The sequence below is a fragment of the Ursus arctos genome, unplaced genomic scaffold (genome assembly GCF_023065955.2).
Source record: "Ursus arctos isolate Adak ecotype North America unplaced genomic scaffold, UrsArc2.0 scaffold_3, whole genome shotgun sequence".
NCBI classification, from domain to species: domain Eukaryota; kingdom Metazoa; phylum Chordata; class Mammalia; order Carnivora; family Ursidae; genus Ursus; species Ursus arctos.
This window is the reverse complement of record NW_026622985.1, coordinates 7,740,608-7,754,534: the sequence shown is the minus strand read 5'-3', so window position 1 is coordinate 7,754,534 and position 13,927 is coordinate 7,740,608. Positions and strand designations below refer to the sequence as shown.

At 57.9% G+C, this 13,927-nt stretch overlaps 1 protein-coding gene across 1 annotated transcript in view; it reads right to left on the bottom strand.

Annotated features, from left to right (window-relative positions):
* Positions 1-13,927, bottom strand: part of PKD1L1 (polycystin 1 like 1, transient receptor potential channel interacting) — a 112,296-nt gene that overhangs the window by 62,329 nt on the left and 36,040 nt on the right. The window contains exons 14-21 of the mRNA XM_057304560.1: positions 12,583-12,764; positions 10,016-10,168; positions 7,761-7,921; positions 5,954-6,241; positions 5,147-5,212; positions 3,037-3,213; positions 1,966-2,043; positions 573-715 (exon numbers count right to left, since the gene is read on the bottom strand). Of these exons, the coding sequence (XP_057160543.1) occupies positions 573-715; positions 1,966-2,043; positions 3,037-3,213; positions 5,147-5,212; positions 5,954-6,241; positions 7,761-7,921; positions 10,016-10,168; positions 12,583-12,764 (1,248 nt within the window). The remainder of the gene's footprint in view (positions 1-572; positions 716-1,965; positions 2,044-3,036; positions 3,214-5,146; positions 5,213-5,953; positions 6,242-7,760; positions 7,922-10,015; positions 10,169-12,582; positions 12,765-13,927) is intronic.

Sequence of the window (13,927 nt, the reverse complement as noted above, 5' to 3'; positions counted from 1 at the left end):
GGGAAGCGCTGAATTTCTGAGTCGTACACCTGAGACTAATACTGTGCTCTGTGTGAACTACACTGGAATTAAAATTGAAACTTAATAATGGGGTGCCTGGGTGGCTTAGATGGTTAAGTATCTGCCTTCGGCTCAGGTCATGATCTCAGGGTCCTGGGATCGAGTCCCACGTTGGGGGGGGGTCCCTGCTCAGTGGGAAGCCTGCTTCTGCCTCTCCCCCTGCTTGTGCTCTCTCTTACTCTCTCTCTCTCAAATGAATAAATAAAATCTTTTTTAAAAGTAAATAAAACTTAATGATAAAAAAAAAAGAGCAGGGCATTTGTGGCCTGAGGGAGGCCAGGATCGGACCCTTCAGGGACGCACACGGTGGGTTTCTGAGAGAAGGAGCAGGATCGGGACAGGAATGGGGTGGTGTGTCCTTGAGAGAGTGGGGAGTAATGTCAGCACTCCTGCCGCCAGTCCCTGGGATGAAGCTTCGCGTCCCACGGCATCTCCCCAGAGAGCTGGCTACCCTCTCTGAGAGCGGCCTCTGCCCCCAGCCTCTGGGACAGACTCGGGGTGGCCAAGCGTACCGGTCTCCCCGACATGCAGAAGATGCCGAAGATGGTGTGAGCCTCGAGGCCGCGATGTGGCTGTACCTGACAGGCCACGTCCCGCGGAGCCAGATTCAGTGTCACGTACAGCTGAGCTCTCCCCAGTACCCCGTGCGGGGAAGCTACAGACAGGAGGGCGAGGATTAAAACCCACACTGGAGAAACACAACTGCATGACTGCATCTTCACAGAGCACCCCGGGCGGTTGCCAGGGTGTGGAGCCGGTCATCTGTGGGACCCGCCCTCTGCAGGATTCTGGCGGGCGCAGGAGGTGAGGACACAGCCCTGCAGCCCACACAAGGTCAAGTCAAAGAGAAGGGTCAAGTCCATGGCCCAGCCCAGTGTGTGCAGGAGCCCGGGGGAGGGTGCTGCTGCTGGGGGCAGGGGCATGGCGAGGTGAGCGGGGACACACGGGGACACTCTGGGCCTCCGGCAGAGAGGCTCAGAGTCTCTCCCACCCGGAAGAAGTGTGAATAGCCTAAGAAAACGGCCCCCAGTCTAGTAATTTGGACAAATGTCGGCAGCAATGGGAGGGAGGGCCAAAGGTTTGCTTTGCAGTGTTTGTGAAAGCAAAAGCAATGTTGTTTCTCTTGTGCCCGGGGTCCGTTTCCGAATGCACCATGGGAGGGGCAGGACGACGTCTGCAAAGCTGTCAGCAGAGACAGGGGGAATGAGAATGAAGCTCGGGGACCCCACGGACCCTACTGAGGGATTTTGCAAGGCCGTCGGCCTCGTGCTTCTTGTGAGAGGAAGATGATGTGGGAGACAAGCCTGGAAACATACCAGGGGTTTCAAGTAGCCCAAACCTGTGGACTCTGACCCCAACCCGTCTGCACACGTGAACTGTCAGATCCTCTGCCCTTGTCATATGGAGCTAAAAACTGACAGAAATGGGGCAGAAGGTCCAAAACTGCCCCCAAAAGGAAAATGTGATTGCATCATGGAAAGGCCAGAAGGGAGGCAGACCAGGGCGCCGGGTCACCGTGCAGCTGACGGACACGGACCCTACAAACACCTCCACCTCTCTGGGTTTCACACATGCATAGAAATGATCAACCAATTCAGGGAAAGGATCAACGTACATAGCTGTCTTGGAGAAATCAAAGAAACACACATGTCGTTTCGGGTTTTTTAAAAGGCAAACATCTCAGCCTTTACCGTGACCTGACCACCCACGTGATCGCATAAGGATCAGAAACACAGGAGGAGTTAAGAATGAGTAGTGTGGGACCGTGGGGAGGGAGGGAGGGTCAGGACGCTCTGGAACAAGAGCCCTGGAGGTCAGAAGTGGCTGTAATTTCCAGAAAAAACCTGAATATGATGAAAACTCTCATCCTCCCGTGTACGAGGTCCTGCTGAGTGCATAACATACCCACGGAGGCTTGCAGGACGTACGTGTCCCCAGGGCTCAGTGAGAACGGCTTTATCGTCACCATGTGTCCTGTGATACCTGAGAAGAAGCGGCCACAGGGAGAGCGCCATCAGCGGGCTCTGTAGGGCAGGGGGCAGACAGACCCCTTCCACACTGGCTCCCCCCCCCCAGTCCATGGAGTGTGCTTGTTCCTACCTGCAAACGCCCCCAGATGTTCACCACCTTCCCTCTACACGGAGCTGGGGCCTCCCCTCCCACCTCCCCTGCCCGATGGCAGCGGCCCTGAGCAGGGGCCTGGGGGGGGGGCAGGGTCACACTCAGCTGCCAGCAATGAGAGGGCTTGGGTGGGAGCTCACACTGTGTCCTTCGTGTTGTTCAGCATACAAGCTGGCTCGCTGACACATCAACTTTGTCCGCGAGGCATGGTTAAGGCATTTCAAAGGGGTTTTTCATCTCAGAGGACACCGACTGTGAACCATTTCTTAAATCTGGGTGTGACTGTTGCCCCCTGGTGATGGGGTACCCTCCTTAGCAGGCAGAGGCTGACCCCGAAATGCAGGAAACCGTCATTTCCCAAAATATGGGGAGAAAGGGGGCAGAGGCAGCCATCTGACAGCAGGGGAGGCCCAGAGCCTCCATGGAGGTGGGGAATGGAGTCCCACGTGTCCCCACGAGAGGTGGTGGGCCAGCCCACTGAATGCACAAGGGCAGCTGCCCCACAGGAGCAGTGCCCCTGTGCCCACATTGTGGGGTGACCGTCCCCAGGGAGGAGGGCGCGGCCGTTGCGTACACGGGCACCCAGATACCGGCCTTGGGGTCCTGCATGGGCATGGCTTAGCAGGCTCCTCCCCCGTCTGCAGACGCGGCTCCTGGCGGGCTACAGAGGCCCATTCTGCCTTTGATGAGGAGCCTTGGCCTGCGGTCCACGGAGGGACATGCCCAAGCAGGAAAGGCATGATGACCCCAAGGACTTCCCTATTGAAAGGAAATGTTGCAGAAGAGACGGACGGGCTGGTCCCAAACCCTTGTGAACGGGCTAAAAACCCCCGGATCCGAAGAGAGGGCTCCTACCAGAGGAGGTATAGCTGTGGAAGCGAGCGCGGCTGACCGGTGACTTGGGCCAGTCCACCGTGAGGGTGGGCTTGGCAGCGGCCAGGGGGGCCGAGGGGTCCAGCAGGTTGTCCCCGTCCCCGTGGCCCCCAGTGGCACTCAAACTTGAGCCTGCTCCCGGGAGGCTGGCGTTGGCCCCTAGGAAGACAAGGCAAGCCAACAACACATGGTCAAGGGAGAAAGTCGCACTGACCTTCTGAAATATTAATGCAGAACCATGCCAGTGTTGCTGGACACATCCTATCAAAATACCCATGCTGCAGAGTTGTCCTTTGTCACCGTGTGGTGGGTGGTGTGATGGCCTGTTCCCTCCTGCCTGTCGTCAATTGCTCAGCAAATACCCTGCTCGCTGAGCCCGGGAGCTGGCCCAGGGCAGAGCCGCTCACCAGAGCATCAGGGGCCCGGCTGCCAGGGGCCCAGCGGAGCAAGTCAGCCCAGCAAACCAGACGACACTGGCCGCCTCTGGACTACAGCACCGGGTGACCATGAGCAAAGACAGACATGGCCAGGCATGGGGAGCGGACGGGGGGCACAGAGAAGGGGCTGACTTAGAGCGATGGGCCCATGGGCAGTGCCCCAGGTGAGGAGCAGCCAGAGGCCAGAACAAGCTCTGGAGTGAACACCGGAGAGCGGTTTAAGACACTGCTGGAAGGGGTGGGAAAGAAGGAAACCAGGCGGGAGAAAGTGCCAGAAAGCAGCCCAGAACAGGCCTGGAGGCGAGGAGGTCTGGGTGTGGCCTGAAAGCACCTGGGGCTGTCTGCCTGGGGGTGGGGTATGGAGGCAGAGACAGAGGAAGTCTCCTGCCTGACCCAGCACGCGGTGTGGCGGGACAACCACAGAGGGCAAAGAGACTCCAGGCTCGGAGTCATGGACAGAAGATGCAGGGAGAACGTGACCCCCCCATTCTGCGTGAGTCACCGTCAGGAAGGGCAATTTTATGAATATAGTGTTTTCTCTTCATTCAGTGTTACTTATTAGGCACCTGCTGTGAGCGTGGAGCCAATCCCTTACACACATGTGTGGTACACAGGAGGGAGCACGGAGAGGCCTAAAGAAACCACGGGGGCAGGAGAGGGGGATACCAGAGAAAACACAGAGCAGATCCCATGGACAAATCCTCCACAACGGTCCTTCTCTTCTGTCCACTGACTGTCCAGCTCTTCCATCCACAAATACCTCGTCCCCTGACTGTCGAGCACGTCTGTCCACGGATACATTGTCCATGAACCGTCCAGCCCTTCTGTCCACAGATACATCGTCCACGGACCATCCAGCTCTTCTGTCCACTGACTGTCCAGCTCTTCCATCCACAAATACCTCGTCCCCTGACCGTCAAGCAACTCTGTCCACGGATACATCGTCCATGAACCGTCCAGCTCTTCTGTCCACAGATACATCGTCCATGAACCGTCCAGCTCTTCTGTCCACAGATACATCGTCCATGAACCGTCCAGCTCTTCTGTCCACAGATACATCGTCCAGCAACCACGCATCTGTCCATTCAAAAACCACTTGCTGCGTGCCAGGGTGCCAGGCACTGTGATTGTCTGGGATGGGAGTCCACACTTGCCCTGGACGTGTCCTTGGAGAGCTAGAGCTGGACAGCCGGGGAAAGAGCCATGAGCACCGCGTGCACCTGCTTCAAGCACTGACCAGTACACTGGTCTGTCACAGGATTGGAGGGGATCCAAGACAGGAAGAAGGGGACCGAGGAAGGAAACAGACGCCGACCGGACAGGACGCAGCGCTCCATGGTGACAACCCGGGAAGGGCGCTAAGTGGGGTGTTTTCAGCACCCATCACCCACAGACCAAGGCATGGGGAGAGCGGCAGCGCCTGCCAGTGGGGCTGGGGCTACCTGGGGTTCTGAAGCAGGGGACACGGAGGGCAGCAGTGGGTGAGCTAGAAGATTCGGGTCAGACCATGCCCTGCGTCTCTGGGAGCTCTCGGAGCTCGCGATGTGGGAGAGCGGGGAGGGGGGAATTCCTGATTTTGGAGGCTTCAGAGATTACACTGGCGTGGGGACACAGGGGTGGGGAGCCCCAGAAAGAGGTGCCAATCACAGACTCACAGTCGGCGGGCTGTCTCCCTCTGGGCGGCACGGCTTCTTGAATATCACTGTAATAGACTTCAAAATCTATATAAGAGGAATAAACCATGACATGTCATTTAAAGCCACAGACTCCCCTGAAGTCCACACAGCTCTCCTGACCGTGCACACGGGTTGCGGCGTCTGATTCTAGAGTCCACACCCGGCTCTGTGCATGTCACTGCATCGCCACGGCAGTGGAAGAAGCGGGTGTCTGGGTGTGCGGCTTCCCCAGGATAAGCCAGCAGCTGGGCACAGGGCTGAGGCCAGGGCCCCTCGCTCTCCAAGCTCCCACTGTCCCTGCAGAGAACCTTGCGCTCCTTCCTCTCAGGAGGAAGAAGTGGACACAAGCGCATCCTGTTGCAAACATCACTGTCCTGTCCCTGCAGCCGTCCTGTCCTGGGGCTGAGGAGTCCAGAGGCCCCTCCGTCAGCTGACCTGAGGCCCCGGGGGCCCCAGCGTGCGGTGGCACCTGCCAGACTGCAGCCCAGGGAAAGCACGGTCTCGATGGCGTCACTGGGGAGGGACCATGAGGGACAGGCAGATTCTGGGCCACAACTTTGCTCCCTGACAACGAGCTCCTCTCTCAACTTTGGAGGCATGAAATTCTGGGCAGCTTGAAAACCAGGGATAAAGTGAAAGGACTGGTTGCTGGGAAGGAGACGGGGACAAGGGAGGCCATGTGCACAGATGGCTATCATAGCGTGGACAGGGTTTCCAGTTAGGGAGGAAGGACCTGAGACTCTACGAGCATCCCACGAGTGGATGTGACGGGACAGTGGCACTTACCAGAGGGGGAAGGGGATGGGCTCTGCAGGGACGAACTCCCAGGGGGGCCAGGCTCCACCATAGCAGGAACCCAGTGCCCGCCAACCTTGGGCCCTGAGGAGGGTTTCCCTGCGGCCGAGAGGACTGGCTGTCCCCAGGTCTGTCGCGACAGCTCCCGTGAAGACGGTGTGCCCATTGCATGGGGCTCCAGCCAGCTCGGCTCCGTGGACAGCGGACTGGACTCTGGCAGCTTCGAAACGGCCCCCAGTCTGGCAGCGCCCAGCAGCCCTGCTGTTCTACAAAAGGGAACTTGAACAAACACGGAACAGGGTGAGATGTTCAGACTGGAAAAACTCTGTGGATTAAAAAGGTCTATGGGGCACCTGGATGACTCAGTTAGTTGAGCGTCCGACTCTTGGTTTCATCTCAGGTCACAATCTCGGGGTCCTGGGATCGAGCTCCACATCAGGCTCTGTGCTTAACAGGGAGGCTGCTTCTCCGTCTCCCTCTGCTTCTCCCCCTCCCTCTGCTTCTCCCCTGCTTGTGTTCCCTCTCTCTCCAATAAATAAAATCTTTTAAAAAGTAATAAATAAATAAACAAAAAGGTCTACGGATTACATCAGCATGCCGTTTTAACAAACGTGACCCACACCCGAGAAGGATACATCCAAGAAAATGCCAGGGAGCGCGGTTTTCACCCAGAGGCGGGGGACCACCCCCGGGGAAGCGGGATTGGTGCCGTAGCTCCCCCAGGATCTGCTCACTTCAGGCTCCCCCTGCACCTGCGTGCCTGACCTGGTTATTCACACCTACTCTAGGCACACTCTGGGCACATGGAGCTTCTGACCCACGCTCACCTGTCCACGTCTCATGTAACAACTCTCAAGAGTGCTGGTCTAATTGGTCTAATTCCCGAGCAAGGATGAACAACAAAGAAAATTTCTATGGATGTAACACAAGGACATTTCGCTAGGGTGAGCTCATCCTCGCTGCCGTCACAGAGTAAGATTCTGTGACAATAATGGGAGACGCATGGCCTCTGGACAGACACTGGCTTGGCTGCAAGTTTAACCACCGGGTGCTTGTGCCGGTTCCTCCCATGTGTTCCCCCCTGGCTTTGCTTCTGGAAAACCCACTGTGGGAATGGCTCTCCTGCAAAGAAGGGCACAATGGCCCCGATGTGTTCCTGTCCCCCTCGCTGTGAAGTCAGCTGTACTCAGAACCCGTGTATGGAAGCTTTGTGAGGCCCCGTGGAATGTATAAAGAATAAGTTTAAGTGTGGGCTCGCACAACCTTCTGTCCCAGGAACCAGCCGTACCCAGGTCAGAAACAAAGGCTCCTCTGTCTGCCATTTGCAACAATCTCTCTTATCACAGATGCCACCGGCGAGAACCCCACTCCCTTCCAGTTCACACCCAGGCCACATCCCATCCCAGAGCTGGCAAGTTCTCACACGTGATCAACGTCACGTGGCCACCGCCCTGCACAGTGCTGGGATGCACCCTTGCCACCCAAGAAAACCATGTCTCGGAGAAGTGCCTGAAGTCGCAGGGTGCAGAGCTGGGGTGAGGACTGGCCCCAAGGACAGCAGGAGCCACGAGGGACAGAGGCAAGTCCCGGGTCCGGTCTCACGTGCGGGAGGCTGAGCCGTGGCATCCGGGCATCTCCTCCGTCCCCATGAGGGTGAAGGAGAGGGGCTGGGGGCCTTGGTGTGGTGGGCATGACCAGGGACACTGGTCCGGACGAGTCAGAATCTGCACGTTTTCAGCAATCTCCAAATACCCGAGTCCTCCCTGGGTTAACAAAATGAAGGTGGCTATGACCGTACCTTCCATTCGGGTCCTCTCTGTCGCGTTGACCAGGAAGAGGTCCCAGGAGTAAGACAGATGGGGCCCTTCACCACAGTCGTCACACTCGGCTTGAAGAGAAAGTTCCTCATTCCAGTTAACAAACACGTCCTTAAAGCTGACCCGGGAGATGTGGACGAATCTGTGCCGTGCAAACCGGGTTGGAGATCATAGGGGGAGCACCAGACGGTTCTGCCGCCTCGTGCATTCGCGTTAAGCACGTGTCGATGTCAGGCCAACAGGACTGAGCCCCTACTGGGTGCTCCCCCGAGCACAACCTTGCGCCAGGTCCAGGAGGCCAGAAGCACGAGGCACGCACAGAGCTCAGGACAGAGCCCAGACGGCGCCGTGGCCCCCTGGCCCCCTGAGCCTGGCCCCAGCTGCACTCTCCCCAGAAGGAAGGCCCCCAAGTGCTCTCCTCACCTCGGGGCTCCTTCCCACCAACCCGAGCCTCACTTGAACACCCCTAATGGCGGGTACGGTCTTCATGCCCCATGGCCTTGCCACCCTCTTTGCCCCCTCTATTCCACATGTGGAACCCCACTAGGTCCCTCAGTCCCGTGGCCCCTCCACCACTTCCCCAGCCTCCTTTGCTGACTGGCACACACAGTCCTTAGCATGTTACGGGGTGCTCTGGGATGGCCACCCTAGGCCTGATTCAGTGGGATGTTTTCCTGCGGGACTCAGCAGCCCTTAGCAGGTCAAGGTGGGAGAGACCATTCACAAGTGCGTGTGCGGTGCGGGCATCTCCCACATGAAGGAGCCACGCCCGCACACATCTCAGACTGTGGCCTCCACACGCAGATTCCGGTGTAGGAGACCAGGGGTGGGGGGAGCCCAGCACATGGGGCCACGCAGGTTCCTCAAGGGGCCTCAGGCCGGCCCATCCCTCTGTGTGTGTGTGTGTGTGTGTGTGTGTGTGTGTGTGTATCTACGTGTAAGCAGTCATGTCTCTTGCCACACGGGGTGTGTGTGTGCACCTGGTGGGGGGAACGGGATGGACTCAGGCCAGGAGAGGCCCATCTGGCCCCGGACCTCCCAGGGACGTGGTCCACAGGGGTCCAGATCGTGCCTGACAGGACTGAATGACATCCAACTGCCTTTAGAACATGGTGAAAGAGAATTTTTAAATAAATTCTTTATCTTGTGAGTAGCAGAATTACATAGTACATTGTATTTTAGAATAAAAGTTTATTCTGAAAAATATATCTAAGTATTTATTGAATATAATTATCTAAATTATGGCCCAAGGTTTGTAGCCCTGTACTGGTGTTCCTTCGCTTTCTTTTTTTAACTTTTCTTTACAGTAAGTTTCACACCCAATGTGGGGCTTGACCTCACGACCCCGAGATCAGAAGTCACATGCTATACGGACTGAGGCAGATCAGCACCCTTAAAAAAGTGCAGGTGACCTCAGTCTATCTGGACCTTGGAGAGCCATCCAATCTTGTCTGCTGAGACTTATTTTTCATGGCCTCAAACCTGAGCACCTGAGGGGGGGGGGGGTCTCCACCAGAGTCATCAGTCTGACATCGGTGCCACAGCTCACGTCCTCTCCTTTGTGTTGGTCCTGGCCAGGCACAGCTAATTTGCTTCCTCCTCCAGGAAGCCTTCCAGAACCCACCCTGTTCACCACGCTTTTAACCACGAGCAGTTTTTACACAACAAGGCGACTGTAACTTCCCAGACCCCTTACAGGGTCCATGTACGGGAGCAGCCCTGCTCGCTCGAGTCCTTCCAGGTGTCCTGCTTGTCCCCTTTAATGACCTAGCTCCCCTGGGGGCATGCGGAGCAGCTGAGGCACATACCAGCCTGCGTCCGGTGTCTGGGGCTCAGCGAGGCCCTCACTCAGGTGCCCCCTGCGCTGTCCCCACGTCACAGCCGGCCCAGCCCTGTGATGCCTGGAAGGCCCTGCGCAGAGACCCCGAGATGCCTTGCCTCCATCCGGCCTCAGCCCCCAGCCCCAGAGCAGACCCTTGTCTTAGGGCAGCTGCCATGACGGAGAGGTGCCTCCACTTTGGAGCCCCCACATGTCTGCATTTGCCTGGAGCGCTCTGCCCCAGGGCCAGTGGAGAGCGGGGCCCCGGGCCTCGCTGGTCAGCCCTCTTTCTCCTCAGCAGGCCCCAGCTCCTGTACACACAACAGGCCCCCCAGGTGGCTCCCGCACGTGCTGGGCAGGGCACGGAAGGGCACAGCCCTCAGACCCGTCCCACAGGGACCGAGGGGCAGGCGGTACCTGAGTGCCGAGTCGGGGCGAGGGGACAGGAACACCTGCGCCTCTGAAGAGTTCCGGCCGGCACTGGACACCGTCAGCGTCACAAGAAACTGGTCATAGCTGTCGCTGAGAGAGTCCGCAGGGAAGGCAAGGGAGGGAGCTCCGGCATCCAGGCTGCGTGGAGAGGAGGTGGCAAAGCAGGAGTGCCCGGGGCTGCTGGCCGCAGTGCATTTCCAGTGATAGCTGCGGGAGAAGCCACTGCAAGGCTGAATGCACCTGCCCTGGCAGTCAGGTGACCACCCCCGGGTCACTAATGGGGCTTTCCTGGGGCCGCAGGGGACATGTTTCCCTTACTCTCTGATGGAGGTGGGGTGGGAGGTTTCAACGCGGGAGCAGGGCCGCCAAGGTGGGGGGCCAGGTCCTGCCCCACCCAGCTTACTGGCTCAGGGCCCTACTCTGGTCACTTGTGCTTCCCGGCCCTGCGCGTGCCACCTCCCACCCCCACTGGCATCTCTGCAGCCCCGAAGGACCACGCCGCCTCTGACCCTGGGAAGGCCGAGTACTCGGGAGCTGTCCATCCCGGAGCGCAGGTGGACGGGCCAGGAGATGAGCACCAGGTGCCTCCCCTCGCACAGTCCTGCGCCCTGCGACAGTCAGCACCACGCTCAACAGTCAGGAAGCCAGCCCCAATCCCCGCTGGGAGCAGGTTCTACTCCTGGGGGACACACCAAAATGAGCAGCCCCACCGGGAGGTGCGGGGAGGAAGGAGGTGTGGGCTGGGCGGGGCAGGGACCCCCCCCCCCATGGCACCCCCAAAGTCTGCACTGCTGCTCATTCCTCCGAGTTCATTTCCCTATTTGGACTGTCAGCGACCTGAACCCAGGCACGGGTTCTACACTGCCCTGTTTTCAGAGCCTCTAGGAGGTTGGTCGGCGCCAGTCCAGCTCAGGCCCTTGGGAGAGCAACGGTCCTCCAGGGCGGGGCGGGAACAGTCCCTGCTCCCAGGGAGCAGACTCAGCCCGTTTCAGCAGACACACGCTGAACTCTTGCTCATGGGTGCTGTGTGGGCCTCTTGGGGGAGGTGCAGCGTGAACAAGACCCCACTCTGCCTCCTGCAGCTGGGGCACGGGAAGTACGCGGCCAGCCTTGTGCATCGTCCAGAACACAAGCCTGTGACCGGCGAGTCCAACGGGCCACCTCTTGCCTCCACCAAAGGCCGTGTTCGGGAAGCAGCAAATGTCCATGCTTACGGGGTGAAGAGAGCAAAGTGGCTCCTCTAACTATTCAGGAATACCCGCTGAGTACCCACTATGTGTGAGGCACAGGGATATGCCAAGTCACGGCCCTGCCCTGCCTGGAGTGAGCATTCCAGCGAGGACAGAGCACTGATGATGACTGCAGTACGTGAGCGAATATGCGATGTCACAGGGAGAAGGGGCTATGGAAAAAGACACCGCAGAGTCGGCATGGGACTGTCCTCACCGTGGGGTCATCAAAAGCCTCCTGGGTATGTGATGTCTGAGCGCAGACAGAAGGAGGCAGGGTGATGACAGTCAGGGCTCTAAGGGACTCTATCCACCTGCTCTGTGAAGAATGGCCTGACAGCGGTCGGAGGGAGCACGGGGACCGGGGAGGAGACCTCATGGAAGGAAGCCCAAGACGCTGCTCAGCTCAGAAGGGGCCAATGTGTTTCCCAACAGACTGACTGGGAAGTGGGAGAAAAAAGAGGACCGTTCGAGGTTTTGGTCTGAATGACGGGAAGGATCCTTCTGTCAGCAAAGTTGGGAAGGCTGCAGGGGGACCAGACCAGGAGATGGTGGGACACCCAGCCTGGCGGCCAAGAACAGTCTGGACGCAGGATGCATGCTCGAGGTGACCGGCACAGGGACGGTGTCTGTGGAGAATGCATGTTCCCGGGCCATGGGCTCCGGACGGTGTCCGTGGAGGACCCATGCTCGAGGTGACGATCACATGGACCATGTTCACATCAGGAAACTGGGTGAAGCCACCGGAGACCAAGGCCTGAGCCAGCGACCTCCAACAGTAAGAGATGTAGGACACTCGGAGATCAAGTCCCCCATACACCAAAGCAAGAATTTTAACCACAGAGTAACGTGTTTGCCAAGAACTGAATGTGTCCCTCTCAAATGTGGAAACCAAACGGCCAGCATGACGGTGTGAGGAGAGGGGTCTTGGGAGGGGATTCGGTCACAAGGCTCTACCACAGGGACTGACGGGGCTCCTATAGCAGAGCCCCCGAGAGCCCCCTCACCCCTTCCACTCAGTGCAGACGCCGTGGCAAGAACCAGCTAGAAACCAGGACTCCGCAGACTCCGAAGCAGCCAGCCCTCGACCTGGCCTCCCAGCCTCCAGGCACAGAAAGCAACGTCCGCTGTTCGTAAGCTACGCAGGCCGTGGGCTTTGTTACAGCAGTCCGCACGGACTGAGGCAGTACTTAAACTCCACTTTTCAAAAAACATGATAAATACCAGCTTCCAAAGCTACTCAGGTTTGAGTGACACCCCTGCCCCAAACTCCCTCCTGTTATGATCCTGAGTGAGGCGTGGGTTCGGCTCCCGAGTGCTCACCTGAGGGCAGCCCCCGGGCGGTCTGGGTCGTAGGACTGGGAGCCCGTGAGGACGACGGTGAAGGCGGGGGCTCTGGAGATGAACAGGTGCGTGCCCTCAGAGATGACGCTGACGGGGGCCCTGGCTCGCACCTCCACCGCCAGGCTGTAGTTGCTGTGCACGACGCTGCCTTCCACTTGAACCTGGAACGTGGCGACAAGGGGGCGTCACCCAGGGGACTGGGCGGGAGGCTTGCTGGGGCCAGAGCTGCCCCTCTAACGCTGCAAGGAAACTGGGGCGCCTGGCTGGCTCTGTCGGTGGAACACGCGACTCTTGATCTCAACATCGTGAGTTTGAGCCCCACCTTGGGGGCAGAGATGACTTAAAATAAATAAATAAATTTAAAAACATGATAACATTGGAAAGATGAGTGTAAACGTGCCACTGGCTCCAACAGCAGCTGCCAGCGCTGCACTGAGAGGCTCTGTTATTTTGAACCCTGACCAGTCACCTGTGTCAGAGAAACAGCCTACTGTGTGCCCAGTGGAACCAAGGTGGCTAGAGCAGAGGAGGGTAGGGACATGTGCTCACGTCTGGGGGGCACACAGAGGTGGGACTCCCCAGGTACACCTTTGAGGACACAGGTCCCTGTCATCTGCACACAGGCCAGCCGCCAAGCCTGCTCTGCCGATAGGAAGCTTGTCCAGGGTCTCGGATGGCAGTAAATGGCTTTCTTTAAACTACATTTCTGGGGGCACCTGGGTGGCCCTAGTCAGTTGAGCCTTTGACTCTTGATGTGGGCTCAGGTCATGATCTCAGGGTTGTGAGATCGAGCCCCGTGTTGGCCTCTGCACTCAGTGGGGAGTCTCCAGATTCTCCCTCTGCCCCTCCCCTGCTCTCGCTCGCACTCAAATAAATAAAATCTTTAAAAAAAATTACATTTCTAGCCCCCATGTGATTGATGGTCTTGAGGCAATGTAAATGAACTTTAAGACAAATATTTTGTAACTCAGGAATACTGTAACATTTTATAAATAGGCCATTCAAAGGGGCTCTTTGAGATGTTTGACACAATTTGAAAAAAAACCAGAGTGTAACACTTGCTCTTTTCATTGGTCTGAAACCCAGTCCTTTGTGATCTCCTTCAGAAAGGCCCCCGTGGTTCCCTGCTGGTGGCTGTCTACCGACTGTGATCACACTCCTACCTACTCTTCCCGTCTCTGCTTGCCCAGCTCCTCCCGCCCGAGGACCCCTCAGGAACATCCAAAGATGGGGAAGTGCGGCGGGGAGCTACCCATCAAGATGGTAGTGACAGCGGGATGTCTGGACATCTGAGGGTATGACCCCTGGAGGCACCGTGATGACA